This window comes from Vanacampus margaritifer, chromosome 4, assembly GCF_051991255.1.
Source record: "Vanacampus margaritifer isolate UIUO_Vmar chromosome 4, RoL_Vmar_1.0, whole genome shotgun sequence".
Classification (NCBI taxonomy): Eukaryota; Metazoa; Chordata; class Actinopteri; order Syngnathiformes; family Syngnathidae; genus Vanacampus; species Vanacampus margaritifer.
The window spans coordinates 6,690,306-6,714,359 of record NC_135435.1 but is presented as its reverse complement, the minus strand read 5'-3'; the positions used below and the strand labels follow the sequence as shown (position 1 = coordinate 6,714,359).

The 24,054-nt window shown below is 39.2% G+C and overlaps 2 protein-coding genes and 1 long non-coding RNA gene across 4 annotated transcripts in view; 2 read left to right on the top strand and 1 right to left on the bottom strand.

Moving 5' to 3' along the window:
- Positions 1 to 2,266: 2,266 nt before the first annotated feature.
- otog (otogelin) overlaps positions 2,267 to 24,054 on the bottom strand; it is a 66,881-nt gene continuing 45,093 nt past the window's right edge. Inside the window, exons 36-58 of the mRNA XM_077563407.1 lie at positions 23,565 to 23,724; positions 23,169 to 23,371; positions 21,025 to 21,202; positions 20,748 to 20,899; positions 20,588 to 20,677; positions 20,283 to 20,475; positions 19,692 to 19,912; positions 19,425 to 19,563; positions 18,550 to 18,738; positions 18,262 to 18,471; positions 18,060 to 18,164; positions 17,637 to 17,741; positions 17,453 to 17,554; positions 16,667 to 16,765; positions 16,489 to 16,529; positions 16,123 to 16,198; positions 15,862 to 16,046; positions 15,560 to 15,664; positions 14,945 to 15,064; positions 14,728 to 14,773; positions 14,327 to 14,398; positions 6,471 to 6,550; positions 2,267 to 4,018 (exon numbers count right to left, since the gene is read on the bottom strand). Coding sequence (XP_077419533.1) covers positions 3,818 to 4,018; positions 6,471 to 6,550; positions 14,327 to 14,398; positions 14,728 to 14,773; positions 14,945 to 15,064; positions 15,560 to 15,664; positions 15,862 to 16,046; positions 16,123 to 16,198; positions 16,489 to 16,529; positions 16,667 to 16,765; positions 17,453 to 17,554; positions 17,637 to 17,741; positions 18,060 to 18,164; positions 18,262 to 18,471; positions 18,550 to 18,738; positions 19,425 to 19,563; positions 19,692 to 19,912; positions 20,283 to 20,475; positions 20,588 to 20,677; positions 20,748 to 20,899; positions 21,025 to 21,202; positions 23,169 to 23,371; positions 23,565 to 23,724 — 3,072 coding nt within the window. The 3' untranslated portion in view covers positions 2,267 to 3,817. The remainder of the gene's footprint in view (positions 4,019 to 6,470; positions 6,551 to 14,326; positions 14,399 to 14,727; positions 14,774 to 14,944; positions 15,065 to 15,559; positions 15,665 to 15,861; positions 16,047 to 16,122; positions 16,199 to 16,488; positions 16,530 to 16,666; positions 16,766 to 17,452; positions 17,555 to 17,636; positions 17,742 to 18,059; positions 18,165 to 18,261; positions 18,472 to 18,549; positions 18,739 to 19,424; positions 19,564 to 19,691; positions 19,913 to 20,282; positions 20,476 to 20,587; positions 20,678 to 20,747; positions 20,900 to 21,024; positions 21,203 to 23,168; positions 23,372 to 23,564; positions 23,725 to 24,054) is intronic.
- On the top strand, positions 9,849 to 11,734 carry LOC144050815 (uncharacterized). Of its 2 annotated transcripts, XR_013293937.1 has the most exons (5): positions 9,849 to 10,827; positions 10,938 to 11,055; positions 11,179 to 11,330; positions 11,414 to 11,512; positions 11,594 to 11,701. It is a non-coding gene; the product is annotated as an uncharacterized LOC144050815 (long non-coding RNA). The 2 variants fall into 2 exon arrangements; XR_013293936.1 differs by having other exon boundaries at positions 11,414 to 11,734.
- LOC144050837 (zinc finger BED domain-containing protein 4-like) lies at positions 11,822 to 13,221 on the top strand. Its single transcript, XM_077564460.1, has 5 exons — positions 11,822 to 11,896; positions 11,981 to 12,046; positions 12,110 to 12,492; positions 12,602 to 12,758; positions 12,909 to 13,221. The coding sequence occupies exons 2-4, from the start codon at positions 12,008 to 12,010 to the stop codon at positions 12,687 to 12,689; spliced, it is 510 nt and encodes a 169-aa protein (XP_077420586.1). The 5' UTR covers positions 11,822 to 11,896; positions 11,981 to 12,007; the 3' UTR covers positions 12,690 to 12,758; positions 12,909 to 13,221.

Here is a 24,054-nt window from a genome sequence, read left to right as displayed (position 1 = left end):
TAGAAAAAAATTGATTCGGCAATATATCGCGATATTACAGCACGCAATTCTCGAGTCGATTCAATAAGCGGCCGAACCCGATTTTTAAACGTCTTACTTAGCCTTAGGATTCACACATTAAGCAAGGAAGAATGTTATATTAATGGAAAACTAAGCCTTAATATTTTATTTCAGTGCTGTTCAGACATGAAACAGACTGCAACCTGTTTTTTAAATGCAGTGGTCCAGTTATAAGCCTGAATTTTCAGATAAATAAATACATTTTCATGCAAATTTTACAGCGTACATGTACAAGTTTACTGATTTGTATTTTCAAAATTTGAGTTAAAAAAAAAATTGCAATAATCAATTTATAGATTTGTATCGGTATTAATCGGTATCGAATCAAATCGTGACCTAAGCATCGTGATACAAGTCACACAAGATTTTTACCTGAAAGTGTTTTGGCCTATATTTCTTTTGAATCCGTCAGGGACGATATTTGAGGATCTCCCCCTGGTGGCATGGTCATAACCTTCACTTATTTTAGAAAAATAATTCATCAAATACACCCGGGCTGCATTTAAAATCCTATAGGCCATACATAATTTAATTTGGGTCACTCATTCTTCTAAGCCACTTAACACTGTCAAAATGTTCAGTTGAAGTATGGTTCTGACCATACCACCTGCCTGTAGGCGGGGTACACCCTGAACTGGTTGCCAGCCAATCGCAGGGCACACAGAGACGAACAAGCATCACCCAGGGACAATTCAGAGTGTTCGATTAACCTGCCATGCATGTCTTTGGAATGTGGGAGGAGACCGGAGCGCCGAGAGAAAACCCACGCAGGCACGGTGAGAACATGCAAACTCCACCCAGGAAGGCCAAAGCTCGGATTCGATCTCACGCCCCAGGCACTGAGAGGCGGATGTGCTAACCATATATGCTAACTGTGCCGCCCTCGTTTTAAAATCAATCCCCGTTCTGCAGCCGAGTGCATAAAATAATTAGCTGTAATGTTGCCTGTTTAGCGGAGAAATGCGATGCCCTTGCGCTAAAATATTACTCACCCACAGACTGCGGTTGCTTATTACTCTAACTTAGATGAAGATCAGATCAAATATGATTAAAGTAGCACTAAGGAACTTTTCAACCTTAATCAAATATGTTCATAACTCTTCTGATCAAATGTCGACTTAAAACTAGTTGAATGGTACCTTTGTCATAGCCTGAGGGGGTCTGTATCATTTTTCGAAGCAACTTTGAGGAGGATGGTATAACAGCCACACAAAAAACTACAAATGTGCTGAATGCTCTATGGCATACGTTAGTTTCCCCATTCGTTACTAAGACGGAAGTCAATTTGAATGTTGACGCAGGATTACGGCTTTAATGGCAGAAGCTGAAAAACAAATGAAAAGTTTGGTCTCAGGAGACAAAAAGAAAAAAGAAAAAGGGAAGCTACCTGGATAAAAGGACAGTTCAAGGATCAACATTGGTCCGGATTTAACTGGCTGGTGTGAGCTAAAAAAAACGACGCAATGCGCTTGTCCTCATAGGAAATGAGGTCTTCCTTCAGACATAACAATACCGCATTTGTCCATATGGGGCCGCCATAATCAATGTAAACTGAAAGTTCCTTAATGTTGCTTTAAATCAAGGTTGTCAAAGGGTACCAGTATTTTTTTTTTAACTGTATAGCCCTGTAGGCCTAATATTTCCTGAAAATTAAGTGAGGTGTAACTGTGTGTCATAGAGTGAAAAATCTTTAATATCATCAGCGAGTCAAATCCACTCTGTATGTTATGTGAAGATCTGTCAGAGGTTTTGATGATGAAGGTTGCGTTGTGCAGAAGGCGGCGTAAGGAAATTCTTTGTTGGTGACGCATCTGCTGACAGTAGTAGTATTTTGAAAACATTAGAAGCTACAAAAAAGAAAGCATCTTTTTTTTTCCCGATGTCTCGGAATCATTTTTTTGTTGCTGCGATTGACTGTCAGTCTATAATGCACGCCACATCCCATCCAGTCAAGCGTGAGGAGGAAAGTGAAGACATTTCAAACGACTTTTAAGGGCCCAAGAAGAATACAGCATTTTCAATTTGTGACGATAAAGGATAAATGATGAAAAATTGTAGAACGAATGGAATGTTTCATAGAAAAGTGAAGTGATAAAGCCTTGCTTAGCAATAATATTTACTGCACAAATATTCCATACAAAGGAAATATTTATTACAAATGGAAATTTGTACCATAGAAAACAGCATACAAGACAATTAAAATGGAAAGACCTGTAACAGACCTGTAAAAGATCATGTGTAAGATTTCACCACTAGATATCGCTAAATAATAGAATGTAGCCGTAGCGTGTGCATTTCAAAGCACCCACACTACAATGACTCAGAGAAACCAAACTAAGCAAGCATAACACCAACTATTATTTGGCGTGAGTGTGGGAGCATCTCGGCGAGCGACAACAAAAGACCGGGCAAGCTGGAGTTAGCCAGAGCAGCTAAAAAGAGCGGCTAGCGGGAGAAGCTAGTAAAAAAAAAAGAAGAAGCTAGTAATAGCTTATGAGAGCAAGGCAGAAGACGACAAATGGCGTGAGCCTGAATCACGGGACTCAGCAACGACTAGCGGCGGTTGACCCATTGGGTCCGACACTAACTACAAGAACCACCAGGGCTAACAACGTTTGCGATTTAGCAGGAAGATGGCGGTGAAACATGTCAGCCTCCTCAAAGGACTGGCGCGACCTATGTAAATATAATTGGTGAATACTACACCAACGCTCATATATTTAAATAAAATGTATGTTTATGTGATAGAATATATTGCTTTTGCATATTATTGAAATCACTAGTGGGTTTTTAAAATGAATGAATTATTAGTTCACCACTAAATGGTGCTAAATATTACACACGGTCCCTTCAACAAAAAATGTAAATTAAATCAAATTCACAATCAAGTTCAATTAAAATGCATTTTACTTAGTTGGAATTCACATGGATACAAGTATTCATGCTTTGTCACTCCCCAATAAATAAATAAAGTGTGCCACACACACAACTGGATTTTAATCAGTTAACTCACTATCATTAGTTTAATACAGTATAGAATATAGTAAAGAATTCCCATATCCAAATATACATTAATTTTAATATATGTGAGATGTGAAGGAATTTGATATTTCAAATCATTGGGAAAAATATTTACAAAAAGTAGGAGGAAAAATACAAACGATGGACAAGAAGGCTTTTTTTTTCTTACAACACAACATCTATATCTACACTAAATCCATTTTTTATTTTTAAATAATTGTAAACACAGCAGTGGGGCACTCTTAACACCATTCATCAAATTTAATTGTCATCTTTTGTTTATCTCCGCTGAAAGGTAATCTTTACTGGCTCTTGTATGAAAAACTTTGCAACTCAACTTTTAATTGTAATTGATGAAAACAAAACAAGCCAAAAAAACAGTAAAAGAATCGAGGAAAATAAAGATGATTTTTTTTCCCCTTCCTTCCTGATACAGTCCACAGAATGCTAATAGTAATTCTTCAATTTCATGAATGAAGCACAAGCCATTCTTTTTTGGTTATCCTCTTTAACTCCTCTTTTTTTGTGACTAGTTCTATCCCTGCAAAGTAAATCTGTCTCTCTAGCCCCGAGAGGTCAGAGTTCAAATGTCACAGTGTGCCATATGTTTTCAGCTGCCATCTCGGTGTTTCTGCCCTGATCACTTCCCTTCCAGAGATTTTTTTTCCCCATAGTATATACTCTGTTAGGCAGGACCTGAACCTTTGAGTGTGGCGAGTTCATTGCAATAAGCATTCTAGGACCACTGGCAGGAGCAGTCGGTGGGTTCTTGGATGCTGTAGCTGACCCAGGTGGAGTTGCCGCTGCAGTAGAGCTGCACGGAGCGCCGCTGCAGCCCCATCTCCCGACAACACTTGCAGAAACGAGCGTACGTGTTGATGTTGTAGTTGTAGATGCTGGCAGACGGACATTTGCCGTCACATGACACGATGTTGACCTGCAGGACAGAGGCAACCGCTGAAGATGGTGTTTGGTACAGATGATACAGGGAAAAAAATGCCAAGTCAACTTGACATTAAAACACAAAGTCACTGTAAAAATGTTACAGTATAAAAGTAATAAATGATAGATTAACACGTGTCAACACAGTATGTTACTACTTCAATCCAGTTTGCAATAGATTGTAGGACACTGTACTGTTTAAAAGAATCATGACATGGTCCTTTTGCTTCAATGTTATGGAAGCCCAAAAGAGTCAAAATTCAATAAATAAAAATGTCATTTTGAAATAAATATCCTTTAGATAAATAACAGGCAATTATGTAATGTGGCCATTAAATTGTAAAATGTGTTAGTATTATTATGAAAAGTGTTCATGCTATTCTTTAATACGTAACAAATATTTATTTTATTTTGATAAAATATTTCATGATTATTTTAACAACGTCATACTTTTTAATAAAAATGACATATAATTCATTTGCCAAGGTTTTATAAGATAAGAATGTTGTTGTTTTTTTACAAAGTCCGTTTTTATTTTATTATGTCCTTTTCCACAATGGCCTTTCTATTACATAATGGCGTTTTACAGCCGAATGACTTGACCTTGTCAACAAATCACATGAGGCAGAGCCAGTTACATGATTGGCTGAGTCCGTTATACAGACATGAGTAGCAGAACTTGCAGTATCGATTCACGCGTGGAGAGTTTATTGGCTGATGAGGAGCCGTGGTAATCACGGGTTTGAGAAAGAATAGCTGCGGGAGATAAGTCACTTTCAGATGTACTCCGAGAAGTAGCAAATCGTTTGGAATCGGGTCATAACGTCTTAAGGCCTTCACCGGAGAGAGGGTTGCAGCATGAGGCTGTGTCACAGTTTGGAAGTTCAATGAACAGTCCAGCCTTGACGCTAAATGCTAACACTTGTGACCACACTCGACGCAAGCAATGCCGACTAACAAAGGTCACAACCCGTGTTTAGGAAAACTAATCGATCGTAGAGGATCAAACAGGAGGCCCAACCCACTGACTTTGATTGACAACACACCAAGTCATGCGGCTGTAAAACGCCATTATGTAATAGAAAGGCCATTGTAAAAAAGGACATTATGAAATAAAAACTGGCTTTGTAAAAAAACTTTACTTATTTTATAAAACCTTGGAAAATGAATTAAATGTCAATTTTATAAAAAATAAATAAATTTTAAAAAGTACGACGACGTTAAAATAATCATTATGAAATATTTAATCAAAAATAAAATATTAGTTACATATTAAAGAATAGCATGAACACTTTTCATAATAATACTAACACATTTTACAATTTAATGACCACATTACATAATTGCCTGTTATTTATCTAAAGGATATTTACTTCAAAATGTTTATTGAAATCGAATTTTGACACTTTCAGGCTTCCATACAATGTAATTGACTAGTAGCAGTTTGGCTTTCTTAATTTCCCTGTAGAAACTACAGTAACAGACAAATCACCACATTGATAATCACTTATTTTACAGTAACTACACTCTAAAAATATATATTTAGCCTCAACAATTCACTACGCAAAATACATTATAGAGAACAGAAAGGAATACTCTGTTATTAACAGCTTGAACATTGTGAAAGGCATTGTGGGAGTATTCAAATCATCAAAATGGAGTCAATGTTGAGAAAAATTAAGTTATCAAGCTATTTTTATTAAGTTATGCCAACTTGAATTTTGTTTTCAGCCGACCAACAGTGAATTTTGAGTGTACATGAAATGCCAAATTAAGTTGATGTAATTACCACCATTATTATTTGACTTAAATTCATAAAATAAAGTTAGCAACATAAAAAGTTTATCTAAATCAAATAAACTTGCATTTATGTATTAAATAAAGTGGTGTTAGCAGATCCTCTGAGTTTTTAGAGTGAATGATTATTATGCAGCTATGAAAAGGTACAGACTGGCAATAAACTTTATCATATGAGCATTTTGTGAAAAATGGAAAAAACACATATTGAGAAAAATATATTTTTGTTTTTGTTCATATTGAGGTGGTAGTGATGGTAGTAGTAGCAGCAGTAGTAGTAGTAGGTAAGTAGTGGTAGTAAAACAAAAATTCTCATCTCACACTCAAAACTAGTTGGGCCAAATATAACCCAAATAGAAAAAAGGGTTTGTCCCAACTTTTTGGGTTATTTCTTTAACCCCAAAAGTTTGGTCAAGTGAAGAACCCACAACACAAATCAACACAAACAACCCAACTTTATGGGTTTATTAATTGAATCCAAAAACCCACCGAACAACCCAATGTTTTGAGTCAATTGGTTTAAAAAAAAAAATTGTTCTGTGGGTTATTCATTTGACCATACTTTTTGGATGATATGAATAAATAACCAAAAAAGTGAGTGAGTAAGTGAGTGAGTGTGAGAGAGAGAGAGAGAGGCGCATGGCACATACCGGTCTGTTACTGCGACAGTCATTCTTCCTGATAGTCATCCTCACTGTCACCTTCTGACACGACTTCCCATCTTCTTTGCCTGTTCACACATAGGCAGAGGCAACCAAACCAAATTGGAACCAATTAAACCCAAACAGCATCCTGGCCTGTAACATAGCAAAACCCATGAGAAGGGAGCACTTGAAAGTGAAGGGTGAGGAGGAAGAAGAGTACTGATGTTCACAATCATGCACAAGCTGCAGGATTTAAGAATTTTAAGAACATTAAAAAAAAAAAAAGGTGAGAGAACCAAACTAAACTTAAATACATTTTTAAATCCTTAAGGTACATGAAAAAGATTCAAAATGAATTTAAGATGTTATGATGATATGTACTGTATACAGTATTTGCACTATTTTGGTTGTTAACTTTGCTTCTGCATGCATAGATGTGCAACATCACCCAGGAAAAACATTTTGTGTGATTTGAAGAACAATATTGCTGCTGAAGTGTTAGTCCTGCCTAGACCTCAATGACTTTGAGGATGTCACTTGTACTATTTCAGAAGTGCCTTTTCATGTTAAACACCAACAAGTCACTCACGTGAACCACAGCAGAAGAAAACATCGTGCAGCTATCACGTGCGAGTGATGGATAGAAGACTAATCACACGTCAAGCTATATAATTCTGTGGCATCACCATGTAAGCGAGTCAAGCTCGCTTTGTTCCAGTCGCCGTCACGCCACTTTCAAGTGCTTCAGTGGTGATGCCAGAGCCACATTTAACTCAAGTCCGAATATGCTTGGACTTGCTGACGGGTCAATCTATTAAGAGGCTGTAGTCATGCCTGTACTTTTAAAAACTGTGGCATAACAAGTGATCGTTTGTAATTGAATGGTGAAGTAATCATTGCGATCAAATTGAACAACTCGCTGAGGAATTGCTGGGATTCATCTTGGGGTTAGCATAAAAACCTATGAGACTTTCTTATGTATTAGTGTTAATTTCGTCAATAAAAACTAAACAAAAATAATTTCGTCAACACACATTTTTCACCGGACTAAAACTAGACTAGACTGGACTAAAACCCTCATTCACGGTGAACGGTTTAAAAAATTTATATTATAAATATAATATAACATTAATCCAAGGGCTATAACGTTCCAACAATAATGTAAATCCAACCGCTAACTAATGCTGGCTAATTTACTAGCTCATAGCATGGAGCCATAGTAGCCACTTGTTGATATACTGTAATTGTGTGTCAAGTTGTTTGTCATCAAAAAGATGAGAGAACATTTGTTGTGAAATACTTTTAGATCTGAAATGTTCAATATTATCTTCTGACAAAAAGATATACAGGGGTAAAATGATTGTCCTGACTAAAACTAGACTAAAACATTGACAGTTTTTGTTGACTAAAACTAGACAAATAAAATTATGTTTTCTTCGACTGAAATAAAGATTAAAATGTTAGATTTATAGTTGACTAAAAATTGACTAAATAAAAACAGGATGAGGTTGACTAACTATGATAAAAACTAACAAGCGTGAGGTGGCAAATCCAGGTCCAGAAAGGAAAAACGTTGCCACAGTTTGGCTAGCTAGCTAGCTCCCTAGCACATAGGTGTCAAACTCCCGTCCTCGAGGGCCACAGTCCTGCAGTTTCTGGATGCTTCCCTTCTCCAACACAGCTGATATATGATCAACACATCAGCAAGCTCTGCATAAGCCTGATAACGATCCTGCTAATTGGAAGCAGCTTGTGTTGGAAGAGGGAAACCTCCAAAACCTGCAGGACTGCGGCCCTCGAGGACCGGAGTTTGACACCGCCTAGCAGGTAAACGAGCACCATGGGAGCTAGGTAGGGAGCTAGCTAACTAGCACCTGAGGCTAAAACCAAACTGTGGCAGGATTTTTACTTTCTAGACCTGTATTTGGCACCTCTGAAAATATTTCAAGCTTGAAGGATCAGCTTTTAAATTCATATACACTAATCAACTCCATGCACTCTTTTGTCAAGAGGAGGGCACAGTCAGTGTTCAAGTTACGTGGGAGTCAGTGGGAGCCAAGCTCCCATGAGAGGACAGTCATTAAAGTCATCCACCTGTGGGGGTCTTTTACACAGGCCCAAATACTTTATGATGTCATTATTTGGATCTAAAAACCGAATAATGTGTTATCAGTCTATTTGTGAAACATTTAAATGACAACGTGTAATTTGTGTAGGTTTGTAATGCAGCAGCATGCCAACCTTCTAGAGCAGCTACATGGGAAAATGTCCACAAACAGCAAACCACATCACTATCGACTTTGTAACTATGGAGGACATGCAGACGTCTAAGGCCGACTATTGGGCCTCTATTCTACCAACAGCACATTGTTGGCAATCAACAATGCACTGCCCAGACAGTGCTAAAAGTGGAGCACATGTAGTTTTGTGTACAGATCTGCAGGGAAAGCAGGACACGTACTGTATGTACTGTACATGTTGCAGTCCTCTCATGTGTGACCTCTTTAAGAGGCCTCAAAAGGATAGCCACCTCATTTTGAGTGGGAAATTACTTCTTCTTTTTTGTGAGAAACGCATGCATACACCATAGTCATGCTGTAATGTAGAATAAGGTTAATGGTTTAGTTTGCTTTTGCTGTCATGCATATTTTCATGACAAATACAGTGAACCCCCGGTTCAACGACGACTGATTTTTAAGCAATTCGTTTTCATGCATTTTTACAGTATATTGCTGTCCAAATCTCGAGTTGTGTACTTCAGTGAGAATACCTGCATATTGTTGTATGCTCTGTTTGTACGTTTTGCTGCTCGAAGTAGCAGTATGTTGTTTATAACTATAGCAGTGTCTATGCTTATTCCCATTAGGAATTTTGAATTGTACGGATCTACTGTAAACAAAATGATATGGTCTGGTTGAACATTTTGGTGTTGAAATATATAATATGTTTAATTCACATTCGTTCAGGGTTCCCACTCTTTTCTTGAAATTCTTTTTGAGGATTTTTCTAGGACTTTTTTAGCTGCTTGAGTCAAGCTATCATATCATAGTCATACACTAATAAAGTCCACCCCCAAGCTTTGGCGAAGTGTTATTTTCCATCTTATATTCCACCTTATATTTTGTACATTTAACCGGATTGTTTCAGTAGTCAGTATGCCATCCAATTGTTTAGAATTTTTTAAGCGAATTTACTGAAACGGACATGCAACTTGTGCACGTTTCCTACGTAGCCCCTAAGATGACATGGTAGGGGGATACTTTGCGTTCTTTTATGAATATTGAGAGGGGACTCCGTCGCTGTAGGTGGCGGTATACACCATAGAGATGGGATCCACCAGTAATTTAAAAGAAGAAGAAGAGGAAGCGACTGCGGCGTGCGATGACGTCGTATGAGTTTGCTTTTGTAATTCTTGATAAGCCGTAGTGTTTCTTTGCTGTTTTTCATCTAAAATAGCATTAATGTTTGCTTCTTTAATTAATTCCAAAACGATTTCTGTTTTGTCTTCCCCCCCAAACATACCTTACTTTATCGTCCGGCATTGCTTTGGGACTACAAATGTACGTATAGTTCCCCCTTTCTACCACAACACCATTGATTAGCACTGCTGCAGATGCATATTTATCTCCTTTCTCTGTCACTCTCTCTGTCACTCTCTCTGTCTCTCTCTCTCTCTCTCTCTCTCTCTCTCTCTCTCTCCACTTGTCTGTCAAGAGTAATTCAGCGTGTACAGTACCTTGGCTAATCCACGTTTCCATGCACGTAAACTATATTTAGCATAGATGACCAAGCAAAGGATCAAGATAACAGTATAAAAGCACAAGGCAAGCAATGGTAATGGTCGTGGCCAGGGTTGGGGAATCCAGGTCCAGAAAGTAAAAACCCTGCCACAGATTGACTTTAGCCACAGGTGCTTTTACTTAACTGGCAGGTAAATGAGCTCATACAAGCACCTGCTGAGTGGCCTGTTGTGGCTAAATTCAAACAGTTTCAGCTAGTCATGTGCCCTATTGTGCCGAGGCGGCGATGCGTGTGCCGAATAAACCGGAAAAAAATCTGCAAAGCGCGCATCGAGGCATGTGTTGATTACGCTTGTGGCCACGCCCGAAGCCTCGGAACGCGCGTTGCTACGTACAAAGCCTCACGAGACGGGCTTCCTACGTCATCGCCAACACATAGTTTCGCGGGTGATTCGAAATAAAATGGCGCACCAAGACGACAATGAGCTCCCAGGTGACACTGACACACCCAACTCGCATCTTCAAACCTCAATCGGATTCGTTTTGCAATGGACGCACGCACAACGAAAAAGAAGAGAACATCCCCTGTCTGGGATCATTTTGAGCAGATCTCTCCTAAAAAGGTACAAATTATAATAACCAGTGTGAATATATATTGTAAATTATTGTGACAACACAGTGTATCCTTCGTTTTAATGTACTGTATTTCTCCTACTTGCTGATCTTTCAAAAGGTGAAGTGTAAACTCTGTTCTAAAGAACTTGGGTACCAAGACAACACTTCATCTATGTTGAGGCATTAAAGGGCCCTGCATGAAAATAAGGAGACAACTCAAATAGAACCACGCACAGGTAAGCCATTTTTTAACATGCAATGAAAAAACAGCATAGCCTACCATGTATATTTGATATGTGACAGATGAAATGAATTACATCTATCATTAATAGGCCTACTCTGTTTCTTTTAAACTGCAGTGGATAAGAATGCAGTGGAAGAGGCATTGATCAATATGGTAATCGAAGATTGCCAGCCCTTCAGGTTTGTGGAGGACACAGGGTTCAGGAAACTTCAATCCTTAACTTAAATCCAAGCTTTCGACCCTACATATGTTCTCCCCACCAGGCAGGTGTGTATGAGAGCACATGAATCATTATTCCCCATTCCCCCCATAACTGCTCTTCCAATAGTGTTCTTTTTCCTTTCCTTTAGACTTTGAAAGCCATGGTGGAGGAGAGGTACCAGCAGGCAAAGGAGAAGGCCCAAGAGCTTGTAGCAAAGTCCTCTGCAGTGAGCATAACAGCAGATACTGTATGTGGACCAGCATCAACACAGATGCATATCTGGCAGTCACTTGTCATTTCATTGATGAGCAAATCTCTCTGCACTCAGCTGTGTTAGGTGTGCTCCATTTCCCTGACCGCCATACAGCTGAGAACATGGCTGCCGTTAAATCGGCACTCATGGCACAATGGGGCATTGCCACCAAAGTAACTTGCCTTGTGAAAGATGGTGCAGCCAACATGGCTGCATGTGCCAGTCACCTTCATTTAATGTGTGCGCCACACAATTTGTGTGGCGCACACATTAAATCTAATAGTGAAGAAGGCTCTGGCAGAAAACACTGAGCTGTCTGAGATCCGTCTTCAGTGTAGGAGTATAGTTGGTTACTTCAAAAGCAGTACGACTGCAAAGGTGAATTCCTTTATTACACAGCAGTATTCAAATTAATGCTGAATGACTTGAATAATGTTTTGTTTCCTATTTTATTTTTTATAGACATGGGTGACTCAGGTGCAGGAGCAAATGAAGCCTACAGAGCCTGTGCTGAAGCTCATTCAAGAGGTAACTTGACATCCATAACTGCTTCCACTCTCCTTTCAAACAATAATGACATTTTATTTTCAGGTGGAGACACGCTGGAACAGCACCTTCCACATGCTTCAGCGCATGTACAACCTCAGGGAAGCCGTAGGAGCAGCCCTGGCAGGCCTTGACACTGACATTACCCCACTCACATCCCACCAGTTGAGGCTCATTTCTGAGAGTCTGCAGGTGCTGTCCCCATTTAATGATGCCACCGTAGAGCTCTCAGAGGAGAGGAGAGTGTCTGGGTCCAAGGTCATTCCACTTTTGGCCATGCTGCACCACACCTTGGAGGATGACATGGGAGCCATACAAACGGAGGAGAGCAAAGCAATGGCTGAGTGTCTTAAAAAACAACTGAGGGACAAGCTCTACAACCTCCAAGCCATGAGCATCATGTCACTGGCAACACTGCTGGATCCCAGGTTTGTATCAGTTGTCTGTTTTTCTCATCTGTCTACTAGTACCAACAAATGAGCAAGTGCCTCTTGTTGAACAGTTCACAACTGCAATGAGTCTCATTGTCATTTACAGGTACAAGAAGATAGGCTTCTTTAGCCCCAATAAAGCACAAGAGGCTGAGAGGAGGCTCACAGCTGAATGTGCGACAGTGATTCGGTAAAGGACATCTTCCTCCTCCTCCAACCTATACAACCAGACACATCAGAAGCTTCCCAGCCTGTGGCGCAAAGTAATATTCGATACATTCTAATGGTGTTAATTAAGCAATAGGAAATGAGCGGCAGTGCATTATTGTGGGATAAGGCATTCTTTTGCTCCCATCTCTACGATGGGCAGCCAGAATTGCCTGTTGACTGTTAGTCTGTTTGTTGTGTCTTAGGTGACAAACTGTGGCGGCGATTGGACCACACAGTCATGCAGAGGAGGACACAGACGAGGACCCAGAGTGAGACCGCAGATGCGACTGTGGAGGTCCACACTTACCTGGGGGAACCCAACATAAGCAGGATGTCAAACCCCCTGGACTACTGGGAGCTGCACAAACATGTCTACCCAAACCTTTACAAACTAGCAATAACCTTTCTCTGTACCCTGGCCTCATCCGTCCCTTGCGAAAGACTATTTTCAAAAGCAGGAGAAATCCTATGTAAAAAAAGAAACCGTTTAAAGCCAAAAACTTTGGAAATGCTAGTTTTCCTCTATAAAAATGAATGAAAAGTGTTCCTTGTTTATATGTCAATGTCTAAAATAAAGCAATCATTCTTTCAAGTACCACACGCACATTCATTCACATCACAACTCCCTGCCCTTTTGACCCCATCAACTCCATGGGATCATTTTAATCACTGTCTGTCATGACATTTATTTTCCACATGATGGCGCAATAGAACAAATGAAGCCTCATGATGCTTCGGCCCAGGAGCGAACCAGTTGGATGGAAGGCCTCATTGCTTCATGATGCTTCAGTTTACCATCACTAGTTTCAGCGTTTGTTCTCTCTGGAGCTTGATTTCCCAACCATGGCCGTGGCAAGAAGCACCAGGCAATCTCCATGGAAATGACGGTTGCCATGGTCAAAACATTGGACAGTGGTGCGAAGATGGCTAATGTTGCACGTCATAATGCCTTCCACCTCAGCAGTCTGACTTGAACTCTCAATTCAAAAACTCCTCCATCCACCATGTAAGTGTATTTGTTTTCTTTTTATGGTATACTGTACTATTATATGAAACATTCTTTAGAAATTATGTTTTAAATTAAATTTATGTATAAACAGTATACTGTATGTCTATACTATACTGTATATATTTGTACATTTAATAAAAAAATATATATTTTTCTTGTTTAATTTAATTTAATTTAAAAACAAAATGTAATGTGTCTTGAATTACAAATTCGACTTACAAACAGCCTCTCGGAAGCCATGTGTTCATCAGTTAAGCACTACCTGTATGCTTCAATAAATACAAGAACATTTTCAAGAGTTTGACGAGCATTTGAGAGTGGTAAAACTATTTTTAAGGGTGTCTCCAAAAGGTGGATTTTCACATATTGCGGTTGAGTCTGGAAAAAAAGAAAAAAGAAAAAACATTCCTTGCAATGAGCAGGGGTTCACTGTATACCAAATATTGTTCTATTTTGGTGTTGCATGCAGTTTCTCCTACATTAAGTCTGAAATGAGATAACAGTTGAGAGGACTGTTAAACATTTGGTGTGTTATATCAGTAACACCATGGAGGGAGGGAGTACATTGTTGAATATCAACAATAGCACTGGTAATCTTAGTGGTTTTGGTACCTCTTTCACAGTTTGTGTTTACTGTGGGAGTCAGGGAGCTAACGGGGAAAGGGAAGAGAGGGAATCCAGTACCTGGTGGAATTTGTACATGTTGGTAAGCTGCAGCACATGAACCACTAAGCCACTTACATGCTTTCAGGTGCTTTTCAGTGATGGCTACTTTCAAAACAGAAGCCTGTTCCTTTCACTGAAAAGTACACTGAAAAAAGCACACTAATGTTAATACTCCGAAGACAATCCTGACAGCAGAACAAGAAGCCATTTTGACATTGTGGTGGTGAATTCAAACTGCACAGGAGAATATTATGCGTTGGAGGCATGCTGGGCGACAGGTGAGTGTCAGCTGCAGCCTACAGTTCTACACTAACTACATTACAGCTGGGCTATGCTCACATACTCACATGTCTTGCAACATCCGTCCATGTAACTTACAATGGTTCCTCCAATCTGTGTGCAAAACAGAAAAAGTCATGAATCATGACAACTACACAGTTGATCGTTTGTCAGAACTGATTATTGCTTATACAAATCAATCCATCCTTAACCTCAATTGTGTCATTAGTGAGTAAGAACCCTAAGATGGACAAGTGTTTATGGAACATGTTTGATGAAGCTGACCTTCATGCACTCGGTTTCATTGAAGGGGGGGCAGCTGAAAGGGTAGGAGATGAGTGTCGGCCCAGATAGAGTGTCTGTGCATTCAAACTTCATGCAGCTGGACACCCAAGATCTCCCTGGCTGAAAACACATTAAAGGAGAAGTCAACCTAAAATATTTCTTAACAATAGGACCTCACTAGTCTAAATACGGTATTCTGGTTAATATTGCATTAGTGGAATACGAGTTAAGCAGCCAAATCCAGCAATTTTTATCAAAATCCGAAGGCGGCCATTTTGCCACTTGCTGTCGACTGAAGATGACATCACAGTTGCTCAGGGCTCAGGCAACGACCAATCCCAGCTCACCTGTTTTCTGAAGCTGAGCTGTGATTGGTTGTTACCTGAGACCTGAGCAACTGTGATGTCATCTTCAGTCAACAAAAGCTGGCAAAAGGGCCGCCTTCTGATTTCGATAAAAAACTGCTGGATTTTGCTGCTTAACTCGTATTCCACTAACGCAATATTAACCAGAATACCTGTATTTAGACTAGTGTGGCTGCAAAGAACATATTATTGTCAAATAAAAATCATACAAGAATAATAATAATTGATTGCATTGACACTAATTGCCCACCTTATAGAGAATTGTCGACCCGTTCTCGTGAGTATAAAGGCAAGATATATTCTTACAAACTCCACAGCATGTTGACTGGTCTTTTGCAGGGATATAGATCTGATTCTAAAAACACACACAAAGATTACATTACAACTAAGCCAACAGGTCAGAAGCAAACATCAATCTTTCATACTGAATATTTACTTAGAAAATTATTAAAACATTAATTTTCCACTTCCAGAATGAGATTTAATTACTGTAGAATGCGGATACATTTTTTAGATTGTGGAATCAAAAAAGGTTCCCAGTTGATGGCTTACTAGTTGGCAGAGGGCAGAGCAGTTGGTGCTGCTGGTCCGCAGTATGTGAAAACCGCTTGACATGTCCAGGACGCGGCTGCACTGTCGGCTGTAGCACAAGCCGTCCTCACGATGTTCCACCAGAGTCTGACCGGGCCGCAGCACCCCCTGGATCGCCCCTTGATACACACACACCGCCTCTCGCGCTGCACACGCATCCACGGTCGGGATTGCAGGGTTGTTTCACAGAATTTTGAGGCATTTTGAACCAACAATACTCACCACACTTGTATTTTTTGCAGGCACATTGATTCTGGGTGTCAGACAAGAAGGTTTGCTCCAACTGAGGAGCTTCTCCCTGCACAGCACAATCAAAAGCACACTGAAATTGAATAAACTATGGGCACCAACATAAAATAACTACTTTTATTTCAATATATGTTGTCCAAAAAGGGGTCCCTAACTTCCAGCATGTTTGTTTCACGTTTTAATGCACTACCAGTCTGCCAAAATACCTCTTGATATGAAACTGGGCTATGTAGGGGGGGGAAACCTTGAAGACCGCTGATGAAATATGATCAAGGGCAATATTTAAACAACTCACATACAGCTCATACATCCTATCCTAATTTCAGAACTTGAACATACCAGTTGACATTTAGGATGGGTAATCTTGTCGCAGGAACATACTGAAACATGAAAACATGACATTAAGTTGGGTAATACTTAAAAGACCAAGCAATTGAAAATAATTTAGTTCATACTGTGAATGCTACACGTCAAAACATACTGTAATATAATAAAGTTCATATATTGAATGTTATACCGCATGTGTGGTTGGCACAACAGTGATCTGAACTGGACATCGTCACCAGTGACATCCCAAAAGGACAGTTGAGCTGAGGACACCTGGAGGGCTCACATACTACACACAAACACAAAGTTACACACACACACATATCAATTACATATATATATATATATATATATATATATATATATATTAGGGGTGTTGTCAGGTGATAAATTTTTTTTTAATCATAATTAATCGCATGACTTCAATAGATAACTCACGATTAAGCGTACATTTTGTATCTGTTCTAAATTTACAATAAAATGTACAGTAAACATTTTTTTTTCCAAGTTTTCATACTCTTGGTAAAAGAAAAAAAAATTGCTAAATTTTGATATTGACGTGTCTGCTGTGTTGCGACTGGAATTCCCCCAGTACAGACTTTCCAAGTAAGAGGCTGTCATTTATCGCGCATTAAAAAAAATTGTGTCATTAAAGGAACTTTAAATTAACTCAAAATTAATACACTAATTTTAACAACCCTAATATAACTAATATAACTCCCCAGTGGCACTAGTTGGTTTGATCATAAAACAAAAAAAAAAGAAATCAATCTAATCCAACGAGTCAGTAATAAAAATTAGAATTTCTGTAAAAAAAAAAAAAAATTTAAATATAAAATAAGTACATTTAAAACTATCCATATTTGTAATGTTCAAATTATGAAAGAACTGTGCAGTTTCTCTCATAAGTTAATTAGTAATAGCTGAAAGTAAAAAGATGTGATTTTGGTTTGTGTAAATGTTTGTGTGAGCTGACCACATTGGTAGAAGGGGCAGCAGCGGTCAGTGGTGTTATGGCTCACAGTCAGAACCTCCCCATCCAGACACAGTGGAGGCGCGTCCGCACAAGATGAACAGACTACAGGAAACAAACACTCACTTAATCCCACTGTACGACACACAAATGATTATAGTATTGTTTAGAAAAGTTTGATGCTTACTGCAGATGTGAGTCGGGCAGCAGCTATCATCAGTTCTGGTTGCAATTAAAGACTGGTCACTTCTACAAGTGGGAATCTCAGCCTCACAACTTGTGGGATCACACTCTGTTAACCAACATGTAGTTCATTTAGTATCCAGATAAAGGACTAATTCATTTCTAACAAGCTTTGAAACAGTTTTTTTATTCAAGTTTTTGAATCATCTTTAAGAGAAATAATAGAAATATATTATTTTTTCTGACTCTACTTTTGTAAATTAGCTTCTGTTTGTTCGCAGCCATGTGGTTAAGGGGCAGTGGTGCAAGTCAATAGAAATGTGCTTCAAACTATAGAAGCCATTAACAAACTCCAATTAACTGATAAAATGGATGAATCGCTCAGCATTAGCAGAAATATCACATTGTTTGGTCACCGTGTACTCACCGCAAACATAGTCTGGGCAGCATGAGTCCTTTTGATAGTACGACACTAGCTTCTCCCCATATTTACAGTCAGGAGGCAGAAGGTCACAATGAGTCTGATTACACACTGCAAAGTCATATGACATCATCTTATCATTTTTAATAACTTGATGACCTTCATGCCGCACTGCTGGTGGACACTCAAATCTCCTCTGCGGCCTTACCACACACTTTCCGAGGGCAGCAGCTGGTGTCATCCGCCAGGCTGACGACCACCTCCCCTGCTCGCTGGCACACAGGCGCCACGGCGGTGGAACAGTTGTACTCCACTGGGATGACCGTGTCCTTGTCGCAGCGATACATGCAGCAGGAGTCCTTTGAGGCCTTCCACACCTCACCGTGTGCACGTGGAATGCCAGAACTGTCAGTGCAGGCTACATAAACATCACAATTACCGTACAAGTGCTTACATGTCATTTTTGTCCATACAGACAAATATTACGGGATCTTACCACACTTGTTTGGGGGTATACAGAGTACAGTGTATGGCCGGTGGAGTAGCGTTCCTTCAGGACAGGCGCAACCCTCGGTTAGGCCTGAACAATGTTCGGGGTCTAAGTCGAAATCCTGGTTGTGACATGATTGAGACGTGCAGGCTGGAAGACAGGCTTGATAGCGGAGAGGTTCAGGGCACATGAAGGCTACAGGAAGGGATACAAGAATTGTTATATTAAATGAAGTAGTATTTTAAGACCACCCTGTTTTGTATGGAGGACCAAAACTGCCAAAATTCTAATATATATATACATATATAAATATAAACAAATATAAAAATATAATTAAAAAAATACACAAAAAATAAATACAAATGGAAAAAAAAAAAATATTTCCACATTTATTTTTATATTTATTTTTAGTTTTTAAATCTTGTTTTTTATTTTTGTATTTATTTTTGGTTTAATTAATTAATTTATTTATATTTTTTGTTGAATTTTTGAATGATATTTTTTATATTCATTTTTATTTATACTTTTACTTATTTATTCGTTTAATTTTATTATTATTTATTTATTATTTTTTTTTACATTTAAATTTGTTTTTGTGTTTAATGTTTGAATTATATTTTTAATATTCGTTTTTATTTATTTATTTATTTATTTATTTATAATTTTGGCAGTTTTGATCCGCCATAATTTTGAAAAGTGGATTTACGGTTTCAACTTTCTAAGAATAATGAAAGGTTTAATTTAGGATAACAAATTTCATACTTCAGTCAAAATCAGTAAAAGCTGTCACACATGCATTGGAAAATCCCAAATATGGCTGAAAACCATGAAGAAGAAAAAACAATGATTAAAGCTGAATGTGTTTTGGGGATCAATCTTACGACAGTAATCTGTTCTTCTCCACTCAATACAGATGTTGAATTTAGAGCAAGAGGCTGCGTAGGCAGCCAGTGCCACACACTGGTTGTTTACATACTCCACATCTTGGACCCAAACCTCACAAAAAGTACTTGGAGAGACCTAGAAAAAAACAAAAACAAACATGATTTCATTCATCTTTGCAAACTGGGAATCATATGCTTTCATCACTTGGTGAAACGTCCGACTGGTTGGTCGCTGTAAATTGCTTGATTAATGTGTAAACCTACAAAGGCATGACAGGTGAAGAAAGCCGGTTTCTGCAGCATGACCAGACATTGGGAGCAGTCACTGGTGGAGCAGTTGAATTCTCGACGTCGACTGTGACTGACATAACTGGTGGTGTTGGGAACCTGCCAGCTGTCGATGAAGAGTGATGGATCCTCGCTCCTCCCGACAGTGCTGCCATTGGCTAGAGTCAGGTCATTACTTGGGTCTCCATCACAGAAACCTAGAGGGGAAGGGAGAACATAATGATAGTTTTTACTGCCAAGGATATGTGTTTTGACGACTGGTATCAAAGAGTGCACAGTCGGAAAAAAGGTGTTAAATTTGTAGCTTTAGGGGTCAAATGGCTCTTCACTGGGGCAGTACCCTCAAGAAGGGGTACATCTATTGTACCCCTTAAACAGGGTAAATATGTGGACCCTTGCAATTTGTACCCTTGTAGGCATATATGTATCTCTGAATACGAATTTTAGGACCCATATGTATTAGATTTTCTAGCTTTGAACTTTGAGTTTGGTGTTGCATGGTCTTTGTGTGTTCTCTATGAATTGATGCAAAATGAAATACAATTGACTAATTAAGCCAATTCATACCACAAAGCCCCAAGGTGGGCAGCTTCTTGCCGGGGCTGGGGCTGTCACTGTCGATCACCATCATCCCAGTGCTGTGGTACCACTGCAGCTTGAGACCAGCCGGGCTTCGGATCAGATACATGTTGCCCGTGTCGTAGATCTCAAAACCAAACTTTTTGAAACGAGGCCTGGCGTACCGTGAGTTGACATAGAGCTGTGGGAAAAGTGTGCAATTTGCTTGTGTTAAGGATCAATTTCACACTAGAGCCTTACTGGCCTCACGTTTGAGTTACTAAATACAAAGCAAATAACATGTTTTGTCCTACCCTCCTCTGGAGCCTGTCGATGATGATGTGGTTGGAATTGTGGGTGATGTTGAGTGACACCAGACACAGGTTCGTAAAATTCCACTGAAGCTTTAAAAAGGACATTCATACATTTCAAAAAGTGACTTACAATAAATTGACAGTAAGTTTTGGTGCTTACTGGTGATTCTGATCCTACGGGGCACTCCTGTACCAGAACACTGACAGTCTCATTGGGTAGTTGGGTCACTATGAACCAGGCAGCTTTATAGATAGCAACACTGTTTCCATCAAATGTGATCACATTCAAGTCTGGAAACACAGAGCAGCGACCTGGAATGGAAACAATGAAATAGTGACGTAATGATCTCTTTGAACTATAATTGAAGTTACAATGACCTTATGCTTACATAACACAGGGTTATTTATAAATTAATCATTTTTTGTGTTTCTCTTACATGGACATTCCCACTGGGGGCAACATTTGTCACCATTGACCAATATGGCAAAGCCCAGCAGGCCACAGTTTACCGGCTTAGAGGAGAAGGGGCAGCTTTGGGACTTATTGAACAAGACGAGCTGGTTGTTGACGCAGATGAACTTGGTGCACTCGTCAACAATCTCTGCAAATGGAGGCTGATGTAAAAACATAAAGAGAAGAAACATTAAAATTGTTGCAGTTTTTTTAACAGCTGTAAAAATAATGTAATGTTTTCATTTGTGAAATCTTTGCTTTCTTTTCAATGGTTGATTTAAGCAATTAAATTCTATTATAACTAGATGAAGCCATTTCTGGAGAAAATTCATGTGAATGCTAAGATGGTGAATGAAAAAAATGTTGAGATGTGAAATCATACTAAATGAGGTACAAGATGTTGAAAGGTGTGTAATTATGTCAAATGTTGAATGATTTGGAATGATATTAAATGACATTGAACGATATAGAACAGGGGTCACCAAATGGTGGACCACGGTCCAGATCCGGACCCCGAGACTCTTTCATCCGGACCTCCAAGAATATGTAGGGTGGGGGGAATATATTCAGTTTCACCAATAGACGATTTTTGAATAGGCTCATCAGGGCAGCTGTCCTTTGACAGAGCCGGGGTCCGGTAAGCTCGCAATTTGTTTTGTTTTTCGGGGTACACGCAATCTCACGATAAACGTGATGAAGAATGGACTGAGGCGTATGCTTTAATTTGATCTGCCTATGAGCGCTCACTACGCGTGGAGTGGGCGCATCACAAAAATCCTTTTACTGACTCCGGAATGGTCGAGGAATGTTTGGCAGCAATGGCCGACACGCTATTTGAAGAGAAAGGAGAGCAACTTAAGAACGAGCAACAACGAGCAGCGCTGCTCTCGGAGGATGTGTGCACCCTGACAGCGCCATCAAAGTGCCCGTTGTATTGCGTTAACTGCGGATGAATCATCAATCAACTGATGTAAGTGACAATCCTAAGCTTTTGGTGTATGTCCAATTCTATCACGAGGAGACTAAAACATTTATTGAGGACATTTTAGGTATCACAGCTTTGAAAACACATACGAGAGGAGAGGACATATATTTGGCCATAGAGGAAATGCTGAAAGAGAAAGGAAATAATGTTAAAATTGTTGTATTCACAACTAGTCATAGGGACCCTTCCTTGAACGATTTAACAATTGAATATCTGCACAAAAAAGAAATGAATGAAATAAATATTTGAACAATAGACTAAAAATAAGTTGAATTATTTAAGAAATAGATTTTTTTTGTCAATTAATTGACTTGTTTGCAATTGAATAAAAAAGCTGAAAATGAAATTATTGCAGTTGGGTGTTTTTCATGTCCGTACCCCGCCCGGTCAATTGGGTTGATCCGGTTAGTGGACCTCTTGCCAATTTAGTTGGGGACCCCTGATATAGAATGATCTTGAATGTAGAGGTTCAAATTCATGCATTGAATGATGTTGAATGATATTGAATGATATGCAATTATATGGAATTTGGTGAAATTATATTGTGAAAAATCTGCAATATGTGAATGCAAAATGTGGAATATTTGGTATGTGGGAACGAAATAAATGAATATTATGGGATTAGGTGAAATTATATTGAATTGAATTAATTTTGAATAGGAACGATATGAGCCCTTAAACCCTAAACCTTACCCAAGCCCAAATCTTAATCAAAATGAGTGAGGATTTTGTTGATTAAAAATGTGCCATGTTGAGTAAAAAGTATGGATTTTTTGCTATGAGTGAATTGGGGGAATGTTGAAAATTGATCCCAAGGTGAATTGAATGAGTTGAACATTTTGAATTTTGAATGGGAGTGAATTGTTGAATGTCTCATTCGAAATGAGTGGGGATTTTTGATGTGAAAAATGTTGAATTGTAATATAACTGTAAATGTTTGGAATGAGAAAAGTAATTTCCCGCTAAGCGTGAATTTTTGGAACATGTTGAATTTGGAATAATTCGAATCGGTCAAAAAATAGTAGTTGAAAGGACAAATATGGCAAAATGAAAAGATGCTTTCAGCATTTACACAATAATCTAGCACCATGAAAATATAGTGAACATGGTCAATAAATGTGGATGATGTAAAGTGAACTCACCGTGCACATCCTTGTAAATGATACAGTTGTGGGTGTGATGATAGCTGATGTAGGCTTGGTTTTGTCCACAGACACAAGAGGTGCTGTTACTCCAGAACTGGTGCGATTCAGCCTATCCAGTACAGTTGTTTGGACCGTTGTAACAGGGATGGAAGTTATACCAGGAGGAAGAAGACCAGGTTCTTGAGTCTGGATGGTTATATCTAGTGGTGGAGATGTAACTGGTTGCAAAGTGTCAGATTCTGTGGTTGTCACGCCAGAGATTGGTATGGTTGGCTCAGGCATGGGAAGTGGGGCCACTGATGTGGGTGTTGTTGTGGCTGCAATCGTTGTTTCTATTGGTGTGGTCAATGCTTCTGCTGATGTGGATATTGTTGGAGATGGAACTCCTAATACAGTTGTTTTGTCTGGCTGTGGCGTGACAGTTGGTGAGCTGGTTGGTTTGGTGGCTGTTGCCAGCGGTCTTGTTTCCATAGTTACCCTGGATGTGATTGGCCTCTCGGTTGATGTGATTGTGGTTGAACCTCTTGTTGTCACTGGAACTCTCTGTGTCAGTCTGATAGAGGTCATCAGTGCGCCTTCAGTTGTAGTTGTTGCAGCAGCAGCAGATGCAGATCTTACAGTTGACTCAAGGTGTATGGTGACCTTGTCAGGGGAAGTTTTTGTTGAAAGTGAAAAAGTTGTGTCCGGTAGAGAGACAGGTAAGATTGGTGTGGTTGTATGTCTTGTAAATTCCATTCTGCTCGTTACTGGATGTGTCGTCACTGTAACTGGTCTGAGGGTGGTGGTAATAGTGGCAGGTCTTGTATGTCCTATGATGAGAGAAGTATCAGGAAAATCGGGTCTCGGGGGAAGTTCTGGTGTAACATGTGTCTTGGTCGTAAAT